Source organism: Silurus meridionalis, chromosome 9, assembly GCF_014805685.1.
Source record: "Silurus meridionalis isolate SWU-2019-XX chromosome 9, ASM1480568v1, whole genome shotgun sequence".
Taxonomy (NCBI): domain Eukaryota; kingdom Metazoa; phylum Chordata; class Actinopteri; order Siluriformes; family Siluridae; genus Silurus; species Silurus meridionalis.
The window spans coordinates 1103494-1122280 of NC_060892.1; the positions used below are offsets into that span (position 1 = coordinate 1103494).

At 43.1% G+C, this 18787-nt stretch overlaps 1 protein-coding gene across 1 annotated transcript in view; it reads right to left on the bottom strand.

Annotated features, from left to right (window-relative positions):
* Positions 1 to 18290, bottom strand: part of polrmt (polymerase (RNA) mitochondrial (DNA directed)) — a 41611-nt gene extending 23321 nt beyond the window's left edge. Inside the window, exons 1-9 of the mRNA XM_046857654.1 lie at positions 18047 to 18290; positions 17399 to 17497; positions 15947 to 16698; positions 15498 to 15631; positions 9692 to 9878; positions 6878 to 7027; positions 5463 to 5630; positions 3819 to 3989; positions 3419 to 3658 (exon numbers count right to left, since the gene is read on the bottom strand). Of these exons, the coding sequence (XP_046713610.1) occupies positions 3419 to 3658; positions 3819 to 3989; positions 5463 to 5630; positions 6878 to 7027; positions 9692 to 9878; positions 15498 to 15631; positions 15947 to 16698; positions 17399 to 17497; positions 18047 to 18188 (2043 nt within the window). The 5' untranslated portion in view covers positions 18189 to 18290. The remainder of the gene's footprint in view (positions 1 to 3418; positions 3659 to 3818; positions 3990 to 5462; positions 5631 to 6877; positions 7028 to 9691; positions 9879 to 15497; positions 15632 to 15946; positions 16699 to 17398; positions 17498 to 18046) is intronic.
* Between the last annotated feature and the right edge of the window lie 497 nt (positions 18291 to 18787).

Genomic DNA, 18787 nt, shown 5'->3' on the forward strand with positions numbered 1-18787 from the left:
CATAAATCACTCCTGCTATCACTCTTCTCCACCCACTCCACCCTACCTGCACTCTTTTCTTCACTTCTCTAACACACTCTCCATTACTTTGCACTGTTGACCCCAGGTACCTGAACTCCTCCACCTTCTCCACCTCTTCTCCCTGTAACCCGCTCACTACTCTCACCACAAATCACAATATCATCCACAAACATTATAGTTCAAGGAGATTCCTGTCTGACCTCGTCCGTCAACCTGTCCATCACCACTACAAACAAAAAAGGGCTCAGAGCCGATCCTTGATGCAGTCCAACCTCCACCTTAAACCAGTCTGTCGTTGCTACTGCACACTTTACTGCTGTCACACTGTCCTCATACATGTCCTGCACCACCCTCACATACTTCTCTGACACACCTGACTTCCTCATACAATACCACAATTCCTCTCTCCACCCTGTCGTACACTTTGGATCATCATCATTAATTCCTTGCATTTAATAAAGAAATTCAGTGTCTGGTGTTTGTGATGCTGCTTTTATTCAAGTAACCCAAGAGAAACGTGCTTTGCAGGTTTCAGCACTGCTCAACACAAGCTCTTCTGGAGCCCCAGTTGTCATTAGAGATGGAAGATTGTAATCTTTGTTCATAAAACAAGAAAAATCTGGGTTCTTCTACAGGAAGACAAACCTTCTACAAGCCTTTACAAGGGCTGTCAAAAATCAGCTGAAAACACTCGACAGAGCAGCATGCTGTGCGTATTGTCTAAAAATAGCACTAAAAGCATACAGCTCCAGTCATTTCTCCTTACTAAAAATAATTTTAAATCTTTATACAAATGTAGCAAAGTCTTCTTCTGGATGTTTCTGAACCTGTGACCTACATCGTGTCTCATCACGACTACGAGCACCAGTCGAGATCTCCTTCCTGCTGCTCAAACCAGCACAGCAGCACAGGGAGGAATCCAATCTCTCACTCAATCCATCATCCACCTTCATCCACAGGTGTACCCCCCCCGGCCCGTAAATCACCAGGCCAATTAAGAGCTCAGTAAAAAAGGAATTAGTTTAGGAGCATTCGGTCTTCTTCGTTTGCCGTGTCCATTCTAGCAAGAAAAATGGTCCCATAATTCATACTGATGTATGCGGCTGTGAGCAGAATAAGCGAAATTATCTGGTAGTATAAAGGAAGAGGAGAAACTAAAGTCTGGTCCAAAAAATAAAGAAATGTAAAGGATGTTTCATTAAGAACTGGTGTCATCACACCTGCAAATATAATGCGACCAAACAGGATGTAGAAAGACTAGAATACTCTAGCAGGTAATCCACAACTGTTTTAGAGACGTGTGTGTGTTCAATCAATAAGAAATGTCTGAAATCAAGGATTTATCAACTTGTGGTTGGTTTGTTGGGTGGTCTTTCAGTCGGTTCGATTGTTAGCCTGGTGGTCACTCTGGTGGTTGCTTTTTTTAGGTCAGTTTGATGGTTAGTCTGGTGTTTACTCTGGTGGATGTTCTGGTGGCTAGGCTGGTGGTTACTCGGGTGGTTGGTCTTTTAGGCCAGTTTGATGGTTAGTCTGGTGTTTACTCTGGTGGTTGGTCTGGTGGTTCTTTTAGTCGGTTTGGTGGTTAGTCTTGTGGTTGGTCTGGTGTTTACTCTGGTGGTTGCTTTTTAGGTCAGTTTGATGGTTTGTCTGGTGGTTGGTCTGGTGGTTAGTCTTTCAGGTCAGTTTGTTGGTTAGTCTGGTAGTTACTCCAGTGGTTGGTCTTTTAGATCAGTTTGTTGGTTAGTCTTGTGGTTGGTCTGGTGGTTATACTGGTGGTTGCTTTTTAGGTCAGTTTGATGGTTGTTCTGGTGGTCACTCTGGTGGTTGGTCTGGTGGTTTAGTCTTTCAGATCAGTTTGTTGGTCAGTTTGTTGGTTAGTCTGGTGGTTACTCCAGTGGTTGGTCTTTTAGATCAGTTTGTCAGTTAGTGTAGTGATTGGTGTGGTGGTTACTCCAGTGGTTGGTCTTTTAGATCAGTTTGTCGGTTAGTCTGGTGGTTGGTCTGGCGGTTACTCCAGTGGTTGGTCTTTTAGGTCAGTTTGTTTGTTAGTCTGGTGGTTGGTTTGGTGGCTGAAGTTTTGCCAGAAAAGTAATCTAGTGTATAGAATCAGATTTTTTGTTAAAGTCAATCCTGTTCATTTATGTAAATTATTTGCCTAAAGACAGCTCTTAGAAAGACTTTACTCTGCTCTGTAGCCACTAAACCTGACAAACTAATCATTAAAGATGAAGCTCTGATCTGGTCTTTGTGTAAACAAGAAACTTGTAGCTGGACTTCACTCAGTGGACCCACAGATTAGAGTAAAAATTAATTAATTTATAAATAAAATAGACAGATCAAACACCATAGCAAAAAAGGGATCAACACCAGACAGAGCTGCACACGTGATCAAACACTAACACGTGAACAGCTCCACAAACGTCATCTCGCATACACACACTAGGTCATGTACCAGGGGCTTGGGATTACTCGCAGTGCTCTGCACAGTAGACACATGGAAATACAGAACCCACAGGAAGCTGCTCTGATTTACTCACTGATGCACGAGATTGTCCTGGTGGCTCCTCATGCTCCACACTGGAATAAAGATGAGAATCTCCTACTCTTATCTCTTGAGAGCAGTTCAGATCACTTCAACTTTCCTTCTCCCTCTCTGAGTAATAAAGTTCTAAGCACTTTATTAGTGTGAGTAATGAATGAATCACAAAATATAACAACTGTTTTAAAGCATTTGATTTGTTCAATTACTCGTGGCCTCCTGAGATTGGAAAGGACTTGGATGGAGCTGCCAAGTTTCGTTCTGTTGATGCGAAGTCTTTATAATATTTAGAAATCGATCTATCTCTCTCTGGTTCTGATGGTCCAAGGTGTCTCTGTAGAACATTCTAGACTGAATCTATGTTCCTAATTATTTATTAATACCATTCCATGGCAGCAGGTATTCATAAGGAGCCAGTGAGTTTTTGAGAAGTGCTAGAAAACTTTAGAACCTGAAGGAAGCTCATACAGATGCAGTGGAGACCAAAAATCCACACAGACAGAAACCTAATTCCATCATCAACCCTGCCTGATGCCTTCTCTAATTTCTACACTTTGGTATTTATCCTCTGGTCAGTGTAAATACTGGATTCTGATTAGCTGGAAGTTCATGTGTGAATAGTGGATTGTGATTGGCTGGAAGTTCAGGTGTGAATAGTGGATAGAGATTGGCTGGAAGTTCAGGTGTGAATAGTGGATTGTGATTGGCTGGAAGTTCAGGTGTGAATAGTGGATTGTGATTGGCTGGAGGTTCAGGTGTGAATAGTGGATTGTGATTGGTCAGTAGAATTATCATTGTAAATGAATTTTCTGCGTATAAACACCTGTAACCGTAGTAAGATGCAGTTACGAGTCTCACCTGCCGGTTGCTGCGGAATGTGTACATGTGATAGAGGACGGGGATGAGCTTGTTCTCCTGGGCGGGGTTCAGGATGTTGTTTGGGATTTTGACTTCCCGCACCAGCAGATCCACCAGGAAACTGCCCAGCTGAATGACCAGCATGTGAGGCCAGGGTGTGTCATCACTCAGAAGGGAGGGGCCAGCGGTGTGCTCCTCCTCCAAAGCACACCATCGCTCCCGTGGCAACAGGTTGCACGGCTGGAATCGCACAGAACACAACAATTACACACATTTATTTAATAATACAACATTATATTGACCTTCATGTGTTTCTTCTCTGGATGAAACTGATATGGTCAGAACTTAAACACTGAACTGTGGTAGAACCTTTTCTAGTATCGACAGGCAGATTTGGTACCTCGGTATCTTTTCCAAGCAGCTTCACATACAAGTTGTAGATGTTGCCCAGTTTTTCCATGATCTGGCTGTGGCTCTTCTGTTGGATGCAGTACACGTTGTGGACTCTGTTGCCCAGGTCCTTCGCCAAGAAAAGCACAGAGTCTCCGCTGGGTGGCAGGTTGGCCAATCCCTGATCATCATGAACAATACATACAGCATATAAAAGAATAAATTTAAGCAGAAGATACAGGCTTTTTTCTGTCTGAACATGTTGAAACCCACAGGAACTCGCACTATGATATATGTGAGGTGTTCCAGGGTGTTAGTGTAGATGTGGGGGTAAAGAAGGTCCAGAGGTGAAGTGAAGAGCATTATAATGGTTTAAGGTCTCACACCTGGCTGCTGAATATCACCATATACCATGCTTACTTCTTATTATTGATGTTTGTAGAGTAAAACTGACTAAACGGATCAAAATACTGCTGGTTACATCTACAATTCAGCTGCTTCAAACCACAGACACATAAAGTAGTGCCAGAAGATCACATTTATTTACATGAGAACTAACATATAGCTTTTAGAGAGAGATCTGCATCTGTGCTGCATCTACAATACTAATGAAGCTGTTGGAGTAACTCCTGGTGCTGGTTCTCATTTCAACATTTTCTTCTACAGTTCCTCAAATTCATCTTGTGCCTCAAACCGTTTATGAAATAAGTCGTATTTCTTAGTGACGTCATTAGAAAACGTGTACAATCGCTGTCTCACTCGGGTTGGAACTGGATGTTACTATGGTTACAGGTGTTTATAAGCTGAAAATTCATTTAGATTGAACTGAAACAAAAACTACCAACACTCTTAATTCATACCTGAACTTCCAGCCAATCACAATCCACTATTTACACCTTAACTCCTTCCAGCCAATCACAATCCACTATTCACAACTGAACTCCTTCCAGCCAATCACAATCCACTATTTACACCTGAACTTCCAGCCAATCACAATTCACTATTTACATCTGAACTTCCAGCCAACCACAATCCACTACACACACCTGAACTTGCAGCCAATCACAATCTACTATTTACACCTGAACTTCCAGCCAATCACAATCCACTATTCACACCTGAACTTCCAGCCAATCACAATCCACTATTCACACCTGAACTTCCTTCCAGCCAATCACAATCCACTATTCACACCTGAACTTCCAGCCAATCACAATCTACTATTCACACCTGAACTCCTTCCAGCCAACCACAATCCACTACTCAAACCTGAACTCCTTCCAGCCAATCACAATCTACTATTTACACCTGAACTCCTTCCAGCCAATCACAATCCACTACTCACACCTGAACTCCTTCCAGCCAATCACAATCCACTATATAGAGTGGAGTGGATCTTGTCATATTGAAACTCTATCAGCCACATGGATCTCTAATAAGAAAATGTCCTCCAATAAAAGGTGGTTTAGCAGTGGGTGGGAATTTATTAGTAAACATCTTCAAATCACCGTACAGACCTCAGGCATAAAATTTCAACTAATTGACAATTACTATCATTGATTACAAAAAGAAGATCATTATTGTTATGATAATGACTGTATAAACGACTAGAATAACAGAACAAGAATAAAAACACAGGGACGGCAGTGTGTACCTGCAGCATGATGTTGACGTAATCCTCGTCGGAGAGGATGCGCAGGAACGGGTAGATGCTGACCTTCCAGTTCCTCTGGTTGCTGCTTCCTAACACCATCCTGCTCTCTCTCAGGGCCTGCAGCAGAGCTTTGCGCCAGTGGGAGCGCTGCTCGGATAACAACTTCCTCTAAAACACATCAGAGGGCAGACGTTCAGAGTGAGAGGAAAAAAAAAACGTGGCATGACGAAGACCTCAGAGCCTGCTGAAACGCGTCATTAAATCCACGTCTCTCTGTTACTATGGTTACGGTTAATATTTATATTGCTGCTCCTGTCGGTGCGGTTACTATTATTACAATTATTACAAAAAGCAGATGACACCGAGCTGAACCTGGCCGAACGCGGCATTAGCATTCTATTCAGCGGCGCCGTAAATGCTGCTGGACCACCAGGGAGCCCGTGACCTCTCCAATCCGAGACCATGAGCAGCAGAAGCTGAGCGAGTAAATGCCACTTTAGAAAAACAGCAGTGAATCTCAGATCATCGACGTGATATTTTTCAGGGTTGTTTCTTTTATAAAAAAAAATACGATAGGTAAAAAACGAGACAATGGGGACGTGCTGTTACAGAGGGTCTGATGGGTCTTATGAATGGAAATAAATAAGGGGTTCGTCGAGAGGGTTTCTTCTGACTGGAACGAAGTGTCGACACTGGAGACTCCTTCCTTCTAATGAAAACGTAAAAATACATTTCTCCTGACACCGATTCAGCTTTCAGTCGAATTGTGTATGACAAACAGTGCATTCAAATGGAGAAGTAGTAGCTCAGGGGTTACCATGTTGGGCTTCGGATCATCAGGCTGTCACTACTGGGTTCCTGAGCAAAGCTCTGAACAGCTCAGAGTATAAATGAGCGAATCGAAAGCCTGGATCGAGTGTAACACTGTCAAATCATTTGATTTGCAGACTTTATAGAAGATCAAAGCCATTTTTCGGGGCTCAGGATGCGTAATAATCAGAGAGGTTGTAGGTTGGTGGTAAAGGCATTTGACTTTGGATCTGAAGGACGTGATTTTAAAACCGTGCCACTCCTGAGCCCCTGAGCAAGGCCCTTAACCCCATAACTGCTCATTTGTATGAATGAGATGTAAATGCTGCTTCTTCTTTACAATCTCTGGACTAATTATTTTGCTTGTTTTTCAGTAGTGGTGTAAAATATTCCTTATTTCATACAGCAATAAAATGACCAGTATTATTAATAAATCATCTAAAGGCGGTGAAACCTGCTCCTGAACGTCTGGTGGTTCTCTGGTATTAAAAGCGTAACCAGGTGAAGTGTGTCTGGAGTGAAGGCTGACATGCAGAAGCAGGGTTGAACTCCCCTGAGCCTTGTTAGCAAGTGAGCATGTGGATGAGCGAGAGGGAGCCACGTACCGTCCTGGCCATGTGTTCGCTGACAGGTTTAATGGCCTCCACTGAGTCAATGGTGACGGTGTTGGCCTGCTCCATCGCCAGCTGACGCCTGAAGCGCACCTGCAGATCAGAAACGCTGAAGTCGAGCTTAGGATAACTAGCTTCTCTTCTCTGAAACAAAGTAATAGAAACAAAAGATTATTTAAGAACCCTGGAATCAAACTGACCTCTGAAGTGGATCTCAAGCAGGTCAGAAAGAACTGCACTCTGTAGTGGTGATGGTGAGAGTCCACTCCACTCTATTTTATAATACACCAGGGTCAGTGTGAATAGTGGATTGTGATTGGCTGGAAGGAGTTCAGGTGTGAATAGTGGATTGTGATTGGCTGGAAGGAGTTCAGGTGTGAATAGTGGATTGTGATTGGCTGGAAGGAGTTCAGGTGTAAATAGAGGATTGTGATTGGCTGGAAGGAGTTCAGGCGTGAATAGTGGATTGTGATTGGCTGGAAGGAGTTCAGGTGTGAATAGTGGATTGTGATTGGCTGGAAGGAGTTCAGGTGTGAATAGTGGATTGTGATTGGCTGGAAGGAGTTCAGGTGTGAATAGTGGATTGTGATTGGCTGGAAGGAGTTCAGGTGTGAATAGTGGATTGTGATTGGCTGGAAGTTCAGGCGTGTACAGTGGATTGTTTTAAATCTCACAAGGCCTCATGTTTTAAAATACTCGGGTAAAAGTTCCATCATCATCATCATCAGTCATTACAATTCTCACCACCTGCATCATCACTGGCACCATGAACATCTCCACCTCAACCATCATGATAACCACCATTATCACCACCACCTCCATCATCACCATCACCACCACCATGATAACCACCACCACCACCATCACCATGATCACCACCACTTCCTCCAATCAATCATTATTATAACCTCCACCATCATGATCATCACCACCTCCTCCATCAATCAACATCACATTTCCTGAAACATTCTCTAAGCCTCTATTTCTGAAGAGCTCCAAATCAACTCAGAAAAGGATTCAGGTTCACTGCTGCTCTCTGATACTGACCTGAACTAGAGTTGAAAAAATACTGGAACTTTTTAAGACTGGATGAATTTCTACCTGCACATTAATCAATCACATGCACACAGCACACGTACCGCAGGATCACTGAGGCCACGCCCCCTACGTGCACTGTGCATTCATCCAGAACACATCATTTCTTCAGTCCTGCACGTCAACAATAAACATCTGGAGTATATGCGTAAATTACAGAAACATTATATACATTTAACGTTTAAAACATTCCCTGTGCTGTGTGTCGGCTGATGTGCAACAAAATGATACTAACAATTAAATCAAAGTCAAAAATGTCTTTTAAAATCTGGATTTGTTTGGATGCAGCTTACGACCAAACAAAACGGTTATATTTTCGTTTGTATTTAATACAGTTTATATAAATTTCCCCAAATTTCTAATTAATTCACATAAACTCCTGGCAAGTTTCCAACTTCCGCAGATGAAGTTCCCATAGAAAGTTTCCGGAAATTTACTGAAATTTTCCGCCCCTTCACAACCCTAATCTGAGCCCTGTTACAGTCTCGAGTGAGAAACCTGAACATCTACCACCAGACTCAAAGTTATCCAGAAGAACCAAAAAACAAACATGCACTCGAACATGATTTCTAAAAATAGCTGGTTTTCTAAAGTGCGATAAATTCAGCAGAATCCGGTGAAGGTGCTTCGTGCTCCAATTTCAGAGATTTTCAGCAGGGAGAAAAACATGTTGTGGTGCAGACGATGTTCTCAGACACGCTTGTTACGGGTGACAGATTTGTTCCCGTGGTCTGCTACAGGACCCGAAATGCAGCGTGTGGCACGGCGGCAGACGATAAATGGGCTGAGGTGGACCACGGTAATGAATCATCGAGGAGGAAAAGCAGGGCACCGAGTCCTGATGGCAACATCTCCCTGAGTTAAAAATAGGCCATGTTGTGAGCTCTCATTCAGAAGAGCCGAGGCCTGTTTTCTAAAGCGGGTCTGCCTTCACAGAGCCCGAGAGCATGGAGATGATTATGATGTTAATAATGATGATGGTGATGAATGAGGATGAAGGTGACGTGGTCATGATGGTGTTGACAGGAGTGATAGTGCTGAAGGTGGCAATAATGATGATTGTAATAATAGTGGTGAAAATGGGGGTGATGATGAAAGTGATGGTGGTCATGATGGTGATGGTAATTGTGATAATGATAGTAATGGTCATGACAGTGATGGAGGTGAAGGTGATGATGTTGGTGACACTGATGAAGGGGCTTATGTTATTGTGATGATAATAATAGAGGTGAAGGTGATGATAATGATGGTGGTGATAATGGTTGTGATGATGATGGGGTGATGACAGTAATGGTGATGATGGGGTGATATATGATGATGATGATGGTTATTTAAAGGATGATAGTGATGAAGGTCATGATGGTGGTCATGATGGGATGATGGTGATAGATGATGGTTAGATGATGATGATAGTGGTTATTAAGAGGATGATAGTGATGATTGTGATGGTGGTGATTATGATGACAGTGGTTGTGGTCATGTGATGAGTAAAGTGATGAAAGAGGTGATAGTGGTGGTGATGGTGACAGTAATGGTGGTGAAGATTGGTGATGATTACAATAATGGCTGTGATGATGGGGTGATGGTAATTATGGTGATGTTTGTGTGCATGTCCTCTTCATATCCAACTATGTGCAAGTGTGTGTGTGTGTGTGTGTGTGTGTGTGTGTGTGTGTGTGTGTGTGTGTTAGTGTAAGCACACAGCAGTGGTACCTTTGTATAGAAGTTCTCCACCAGTGGTAAAGAGCAGAGCGGCCGTTCAGAAGGGGTGTGTGGCCCGTAGCCAGGCTGCACGCTCCGGACGGCCTTCAGCACCATGTCTCTCTCATCCTGTCTGAAAACACACTGCCTGAACAGGTCATCCAAACACAGGCCTGCTTCAGCCATCTGCTGGAGACACCTACACACACACACACAATGAGAAGATAAGAAGCCTTAAACCTCTCTGATGAGTGGACGTTTCATCTGCATTACTGCATTGTAGCCTGGATATTTCAGCTAATCTGAAGGCTATGTTTTTGTAACGGTTTGGCTAAATGTTGCAGAGCGACACTGCTCACGTTAGCAACTTCTAGATGTACTGTAGAATCAGATAGTAAGTACAGTCAGAGCTAGGAACCTGTCCTGATCCTCCACAGTATCAGCTGATCAATATGACTAAGAAATGAGGCTCACGTGTGTGAATTAATTAATTGATAAACAAGCTCTAAAGCAGGAGATCTTTCACTCCCACCCGTGCAAAGCAGATCTTCATGGGGCTTGCTTTTGTGCACAGGAGCATTGTTACACTAGAACAAGTTTGGGTTTCCAAAGTTTATGCAAATGTTTATTGTATTTCAGATAACCACCTGGAATCTTCTTCTTCTTTCCTTGTGACGGTCTCACAGACATGCTCTGGTGAAACTTCTGGGCCTTGAATTCTTAATCTTGCCATTATGAGATGGATGGAGACTGTGAATAGCAGCATCAGAATATCAAATATTTGCCCAGACCCTGAAAGTCCTGGGACGGATCACCGTGTTCTCTTCCCGCAAGGCCAAGAAAAAAGCACTGGTGTCATTATTCAAACAGAGAAAGAGCCGAGGGCTCGACACCTGACGGGAGCCGAGAGCTGGAGGTGGAATCCTAAACCATGTGAATTAGCAGGAGGAATCTCGACCAGGGTCATTTGCAATTCATTCACACGTGGATAACGTGTAGAGATCTTTACAGGACGATGACGGAGGGCATGGAGCTTTTGTAGATTCAGGGTGAACGCATTTAACTGACAGAGTGTCATTTTTTCCCAGCTTTCAATCGTTCAGTTTCGATGAGCTCTTCGGCCAAAATCGATATCGATAGTTTTTCCGGGTTGCGTTATACAGTACAGGAGTGGCCTCTAGAGGTGAATCACTGACACCGCATACTGTTTGCATTGAGAGCTTATATTTATTATTAAATATATATTCATATTTATTTGCATTTTTTTCTGATACAGCACTGTTTTTTTTTCTTTATTTGTATTATCATTACATCGGTTGATTATTTGGTTATTGGCAAGAAAGATCCAACCTAGATTTCCGTATCAGTATAATCCACTATCAGTTGACCTCTAGTCACAATCTCCTGTTCTTGATGACCAAGACTGAAATCTTATGTGGTCTTTTCCTGTTGTAGCCTATCCACCTTAAGACCTGGCATGTCATGCCTCCTGAGATGCTTTTCTGCTCATCACGGTTGAAAAGAGTTCGCATTGCTTTCCTGTCGGCTCGAATCAGTCTCGCTGTTCTCAGTACTTTTCTCATCTGAAATTGCTCAGTGTTTTAGGAGTATTCAAGATACCCAGATGAGGATGGGTTCCCTTTTGAGGTTTCTTCAGATCAGTTTTTTCAACACTCTGGCTCGCTCATTACGGCTAAACTTCAAAATGTATAATGAATATTTATTTATGTAAAGCTGCTTTGGGAAAATGTTTATCATTAGAATAACTGTAGATATTAAAAACTGCACGAATCTAATAAGAATGTGAAATTCATCATCATTAATGAATCATAAAGGGTTATTTTGACATGCGGGAATTATGTGTCCAATTAACGCTATCGGTAAAATCCACGCAAAAAAATCGCGATATAAAGTTTTGTCAGTATCACACACTCCTATGTGCAGAGCAGAAATGTAACTGAAATCGCATTCATTTTTTTCAACTTTATTTAAGTTCCCTGTTATTTGCAACTTTTCCCAGTTTATTCCCATGGAAAGTTTCCAGTCTTAAAAATTCCTGAAATTTTGCAACCCTAGTCACATCAGCACGTTCTCTGGCCTTTAGTCACTCATGAGTCACAGATGTGATGTCATGAACAACCTCAAGCAACATAACAGCGAACACCTTCAGCCTTCAGAACGTCTTAGAGGTGATGTACAGGGTGGAGAAGAAGAGAAGACGCATGGAGAAGCCATGAGAAGCCTGGAATCTATTTACGATTCCATCTTAATGTAGACAAAGGGACAGACGCCGAGACGAGCACGAGGAGCGTTTCCCGATCCTGCTACGAGACGTCTAAGGAGTCGGGTTTCAGACAGGAACAGAGCTTGCACGCCCTCTTGTGGGCTTCAAGAGAAGAGCTGGAGAGCAGACACAGGGAGGGGCTGAGCAGGAGAGAAGATGATCCACCATCCTGTCTGTCCGTGACTCAAAAAACAAACGCAAACACATACCATACTCTTTTACACAAAAGCTTGTTGTGTATCACACACACACACACACACACACACACACACACACACACACACGTCAGTTGCAGGTGTTGCTTTTGTTTATTGAGAATTTATAATGACACGAGGCAGATAGCAGGCCGACGACGCAGGAATGTCAGATGACCAAATGTTCTTTTTTTTTTTTTTTATGTTGAATGAAAGAATGGAGGATGAGTGGAGGAGCTGACAAGAACATAGAAACCAGGAGCTGAAAGGAATACCAAAGAAGCAGAGGGAGCTGAGACGGAGGACCACAATGTCATTACTATTGCCTTACAAAAGATCCATCAGCCGAGCAGCCACACATCCACCACCTGCCCCATCACACCCCACCCCACACACCCCTCCTGTCATTGTACTGAATACTAACAGTCACCTTCAGATCTCCTGAGCAGGAGGAAGCGTTTTAAAGTGAGCAGCATTAGAATAGCAGATCTTTCCCCAGACAGACTGTAGAAATGATGCCACAGGAAAATTTCCTGTTTTAAATAATTTAGGAAAACCTGCCTTGGAGCATAATACCAACAAGCCAGGAGAACCCTCAACAAGGTGGATATGAGATCTTCTCAGGGCTTCCATCAGGAAAGAGCCACCTGATCCCGAGGACTAGCAGAGAAACACTCAGGAAGAGATTCTACTCTCAGGGAATCCAGATACTGAATGAGGACAGTTGACATGGTCCTACTTCACTCACACACACCATTAAAACTAGAGGCGGAGCGATAGCGATGTCGGATCGTACTTCCCGATAAGCGATTAATCGGCCGATAAAAAAAAACAAACATAACCCTCCATGTAAAATAGGACTGAACCTTAATAAAATAAACGTGCTAAATGAACTAAAAATTAACATGCTTCACGTGTAAAAACAAACAGCACAGCAATTTGCCCCTAGAGGCCGCTCTTGTAATGACAGCGTACCGCAACCTGGAAAAACTATCGGTAGCGATCGAATATCGGTGACTATTAATAAACTCTAATTAACTCTAATTAACCTTCGTAAAAGACATTGCATGGGATGAGTAACTGAGGAAATGCATCTCACAATAATACATCATGTATAAGAAGAAGAAGAAGCGTCTGCGTCTTTTAAACAGGCCAATCAGATCATCAGAATGCTTCTCACTTGATGTCTGTTGAGCCACAGAATCGATTCTCATGAATTCTTGAGTCAAAATACTTATAGATAAAGTGGAATGGGGAGGAAACAGCTACCAGAAGGTTACACGTTCCACATCTTTTCCCCTTCAGTGAAGTGGATTTTCTGTTGCACAAATATTACTTGTGAATCGATCTAGTGTCAAAAAGTGATTAAAAGGTGATGGTGGTGAGGGAAAAACTCCCTGAGATGGCATAAGAAGGAAAGCTTTAGAAGCACCAGACTCAAAGTCATGAATCACTATAAAATATCACTATCTACAAAAATGTTCCCAAAAGTTTGAAGGCATACAAATGTATACGATGACTTTGGACCCAAATCTATTCCATGCACCATGACGATCTGCTTTACATCGGTTGGAGTGAAAGTTCTGCTATAGAGCTCCAAACCCAAACCCCAGGCCTCCTCAACTCAACTACAGCAGTACCCGTCTTTACTAACACCTTTATATCTAAAAGAAGAAGATCTTCGCAGAAGAGTGGAGCGGATGCTCAGCCCGTTTCACTTTTAGTGAGTATCAGTGTGATGTGTACTAAACTGGAGTCTTTGACAAACTCATTCTGTCACACAGATATTCCACCACCCACACTTCTGCTTAGAGAAGAGAGCAGAGCATAAAACAAACCTCACACCAGAGTGAAAGACATACCCCCACCCCCCCAATCGCCATTTCTATTTTTGGGCATAGTCATGGTCTGCTCAAAATCCTGTGTCAAACACCTTCACGCCTGGATCATCTCACTGCTGCAGCCTGCTAGAAAACCACGCTCACACGCATGCAGCAGAGATTCTCTCAGCAAAACCCGACTCCAGGTGATGTGGACACAAGGGTTTATATTACACAATATGTAGTGGAGATGAAGAAGGTCCTGAGGTGAAGTGGAGAACATTATAATGGTGTAAGGTCTCACACCTCACTGTGGATCATCACCTTATTCCATGGTCACTTCCCAACATTGAGGAGTTCAAGCTGTTATTGATGTTTGCAGAGTAAAACTGACTGAATGGATCCAAATAACACTTTTAATATTTTATATTCTCCTCATTACATCTACAATTCTGCTGCTCCGAATCACACACACAGATAAAGTAGTGCCAGAAGATCAATAATGAAGATGTTGGTGTAACTCCTGGTGCTGTTTTTCGTTCTGGTTCTAATTTGTTTTTCAACGTTTTCTTCTCCTCAAAACTGCTGCATGAAGCTCAGTGAGGCCATTAGGAAACGTGTGGATGGAACTGGAACTGGATGTTACTATGGTTACAGGTGTTTATAAGCAGAACATTCATTTAGATTCAACTGACAAACGCAAACTACCAACACTCTAAACTCACACCTGAACTTCCAGCCAATCACAATCCACTTTTCACACCTGAACTCCTTCCAGCCAATCACAATCCTCTATTCACACCTGAACTCCTTCCAGCCAATCACAATCCACTTTTCACACCTGAACTCCTTCCAGCCAATCACAATCCACTATTCACACCTGAACTCTTTCCAGCCAATCACGAACCACTATTCACACTGTGGCTAAGATTTAATAAAAACTTCCTGCACAGAGAAACACTGACCCCTGGAGGGCAGCATCATCATCTTCATGAATATATGTGAAGATCATTATATTCTCTTTCCTCCATAAATAAATACCAAAAAGGGGAAAAATATTGGCACCCCTAAACTAATAATTTTTAGATGTTCAGGAGGTCAAAAGGTGATCCCTGTGCATATGCTTCACCTGTCTACAGGTAGTCTGGCCTACTCTTCATAAACACACTGCTCCAGCTGTCTCAGGTTTGCAGGTGCCTTCTCCATGTTTCAGCTCTTTCCACAGATGTTCTAATTGATCAGGGTTCATAAAAGGCAAGATTCCAGAAAAGCTCAGGAGGGTCAGGTAACACCACCTGGCATTATATACCAAAATATATAAACTATATAAACAAAAGCGTTTAGATTTCTGTTTGTATATGATACAGTTTATATACATTTCCACAAATTTCTAATGAATTCTGATAAATTCCCAGCATTCCTAGAATGTTTCCCCAAAGTTCCCATGGAAAGTTTCTGGAAATTTACCAGCAATTTTCCACCCCTTTGCAACACTACACCTGGAAGATGAAGATGTTTACCTGTTGATAGTGCGTGTGGAGGTGTCAGGATTGCGTCCCATGCACTCCAGAGCTGAAGCGTACGACGCCATGGTGGGTTTCAGACCTGCTTCCTCCAGCAGAGCAAACAAGCGACCGATGTGATTCACAGATCCCTAAAACGGTACAACACGTGATTTCAAAACGTCTCCTTTTAGAAAGTACATGCTACAAAAGTATGTGGACACCAGAGCGTCAGATTGGTAGGTGCTTTTGGAACATTCTAGTCCACATTTCGTCCTCAGTCCCCGTTATTAAAAGCTCCACTCTTCTACAGGGAGATGTTCCTCTAGATTTTGTGGAGATTCATTGACATCCTATATAATTGTGTGTCTCCAGCTTTGTGTAACAGAAGAACATGAGGTTAGAAAAGTCAGGTGGTTACTCAGGTTACATTACCAGAACCTCAACACGGCAAACGCATCTCTCACCTTCTTGGCCCACATCTTCATCATGATGTTGTAGGCGCTGATGGAGAGCACTTTGCGTTTGCTCAGGTGTCTGTGGTGAAAGAAGAGGCAGCGCTGCGCTCGCTCCGCATCCCCCGTAAAGACACACGCCTCCAGGTAGCAGCGCAGGTTTAGCTGCGCGTCGCCGTATCGGTTCCCGTCTTTATCTTCTAGAAGTCTCTCTGCATTACTCCGACTCCACTCACCCACCACCTCTTCCAGTTCTTCCACTTCAGCCAGCTCTGCAGCTCTGGAAGGTTCTTCAGGATCCTTCTTGATCACGTTGGCACTCGCGCTACGTTTGGACGCTTTGGGCTGTAAGAGTTTGGACTGAGGCACCGGGACGGCCGAAGCCTCCACTTTGGGTTGTTTGCTCCTTTTGGCAGTGGAGATGGTTTTCATGGAGGTTCCAGGAGACTTCAGGTTCCCTTTAGTGCCTTTTGCTGCTGTTTTTTCGCAGAGTTTTTGCTGCAGAGACGACTGTTTCTTAGTTTTGTTCGATTTCTCGAGTTTCAGTTTCTCGATCCAGCGGCTGGCGTGAGTTTTAGCCGAGATGTTCTCAGAAACTGTGGTTTTCTTAGAAGACTGAACAGCTTTAGGAGATCCTGCCTGCGTCGCTTTACTCCTCACTGCACCGGCTCTCGTTTCTCCACGTGGCGTTTTGACGATTTCAACCTTCTGATGGTTCACGTGTAAAACATCAGACTGTAACTGCTGCATCCGAGCCTCAAGAACTGCAGTCAAAACAATCAGCAATACAATGATTTTACCATAAACAATGATCCTCTCCATCCTCTCCCTCCATCCTCTTCCTCCATCCACTCTGTCTATCCTCTCCCACTCATCCCTCCATCCTCTCCCACTCATCCCTCCATCCTCTACCTCTCCTCTCCAACTGATCCCTCCATCCTCTCCTCCATCTATTCTACCCCTTCCTCCTCTCCCTCTATCCTCTCTCTCTCTCTCTCTCCTCTCCCTTCATCCTCTCTCCATCCTCTCTATTAATCCTCTTCCTCCATCTATTGTACCCCTTCCACCTCTCCCTCCATCCTCTCCCTCCATCAATTGTACCCCGTCCTCCTCTCCCTCCGTCCTCTCCCTCTATCTATTCTACCCCTTCCTCCTCTCCCTCTATCTATCCTCTCCCTACAGCCTCTCTCTCCGTCCTCTCTCTCAATCCTCTCCCTCCATCTATTGTACCCCTTCCTCCTCTCCCTCCTCCCTCTACCTCCACCCTCTCCCTCTATCCTCTCCCTCTCCCACTCTTCCTCCATCCTCTCCCACTCCATCTACTATAAAGAAGTACACTTTTCTAACCACATTGTGGTCCAACAGAAGTTCAGACTGATGTTATTTATTGTGTGAAACACGTTTATAAGTGTCTTTGGATAAGAGACTCCAACAAATACCATCAAAGTAAATAATAAATAATACCGTCCAGCAAATGAGACTGTTCCCACACTCGTCTTTTCCCATCTTCCTTCTTTGGAATAGCAGAGTAGTGCTTTTGCTGTAGTGATGTCCAGGGGTTATCTGAGAAAACAAGAGCAATCGAGGTAAACTGAATGAAAGGACAAAGTCATATCAAGAAGCAGACTTCAGCTATAACATGTTCTGGAGGAATCTAAAAGTCTTTACAAATCAAATGAAAAGGGTTCATGCGAGTTCTACAGCTGACCGGTTCCTCTTCTGAGAACATGCCTTTATCTGGAAATTGGTGGTCCTGCTTCATTGATGGATGATGAAGAAGGTAGAATGGTGTAAAGTAAGACAGAATAAAGGCAGTAACTGTACAGTGAATGTAACTCCATGGCAGAAGATCAGGCTGCTCCATTACACAAACCTAAGATGGAGCTGTGAAGGTGACAGCCACTCTACATACTCTGGTTATTAATATTGTGCTTTCATATACATATATGGTGACCATGAAGCCATTTGAGATAAAGGACCATCCAGGATAAAGGTAATGAACTTCTCCTACCTGGAATGAACAATAAACAGCAAGCAGCACGTGTCATGTTTCTACCGTTAGCCATTATGAGGAATCAGACTGCAGGTGAACACTGAAGTCATGTTCATTACCTCCTGTTCCTCTCCCGGTGCTGCTCCGGAGTCTGAGGCACATCTGACACTGGCTGGCATTTAATGAAGCCCGAGAACTTCGTCCAGACACGAACCTGGCGCTCAGGGATGTCGGGAAAGCGCACAGTCTCAGCAGTGACATTTCGGCCCGTGGAAGAGTTTAAACCCGCATTCCTGCCTCAGCAGGCCGCCATGTTGACTCAGACTCGACCAGCAGAGTGTCGATAGATCGCGGTCAGGAAAACTAGATGATCACAGGCGTATCGAGTTCCAGTTATCGGTTCATATAATATAGTGCGCATTTTTTAAAACAATGTGTACAAGCAGCACATCAACATTGGATTTCTTGCAAAAGCCTGAACTTTTCTCAAAATACTTAAATCATCTCTGAAAAATAAGATTTCATTCCCATCAGAATGAAACATCAATTCAACACATTTACAAAATAAAGTTTAATAAAAGTTTAGATGACAGATGATGACAACTGATTTGATCATTTTGCATTCAATGATTTATATAATGAACTGATGCTGAGATGTTTTGGGGGTTAAAACTGTGAAACCAGTAGAATATATTTTGATCAACATGAAGATAAACAACTGATAATGTTGGAAACAGCAGACACTTGAACACAATCTATTAAATGAATGTAAAAAACATTCGCAATTTGATCAAAGCAACAACGAAATGCTTTTATGATGTTCGCAAGTGATTACATGACGGAGAGGTTAAACAAGTAGT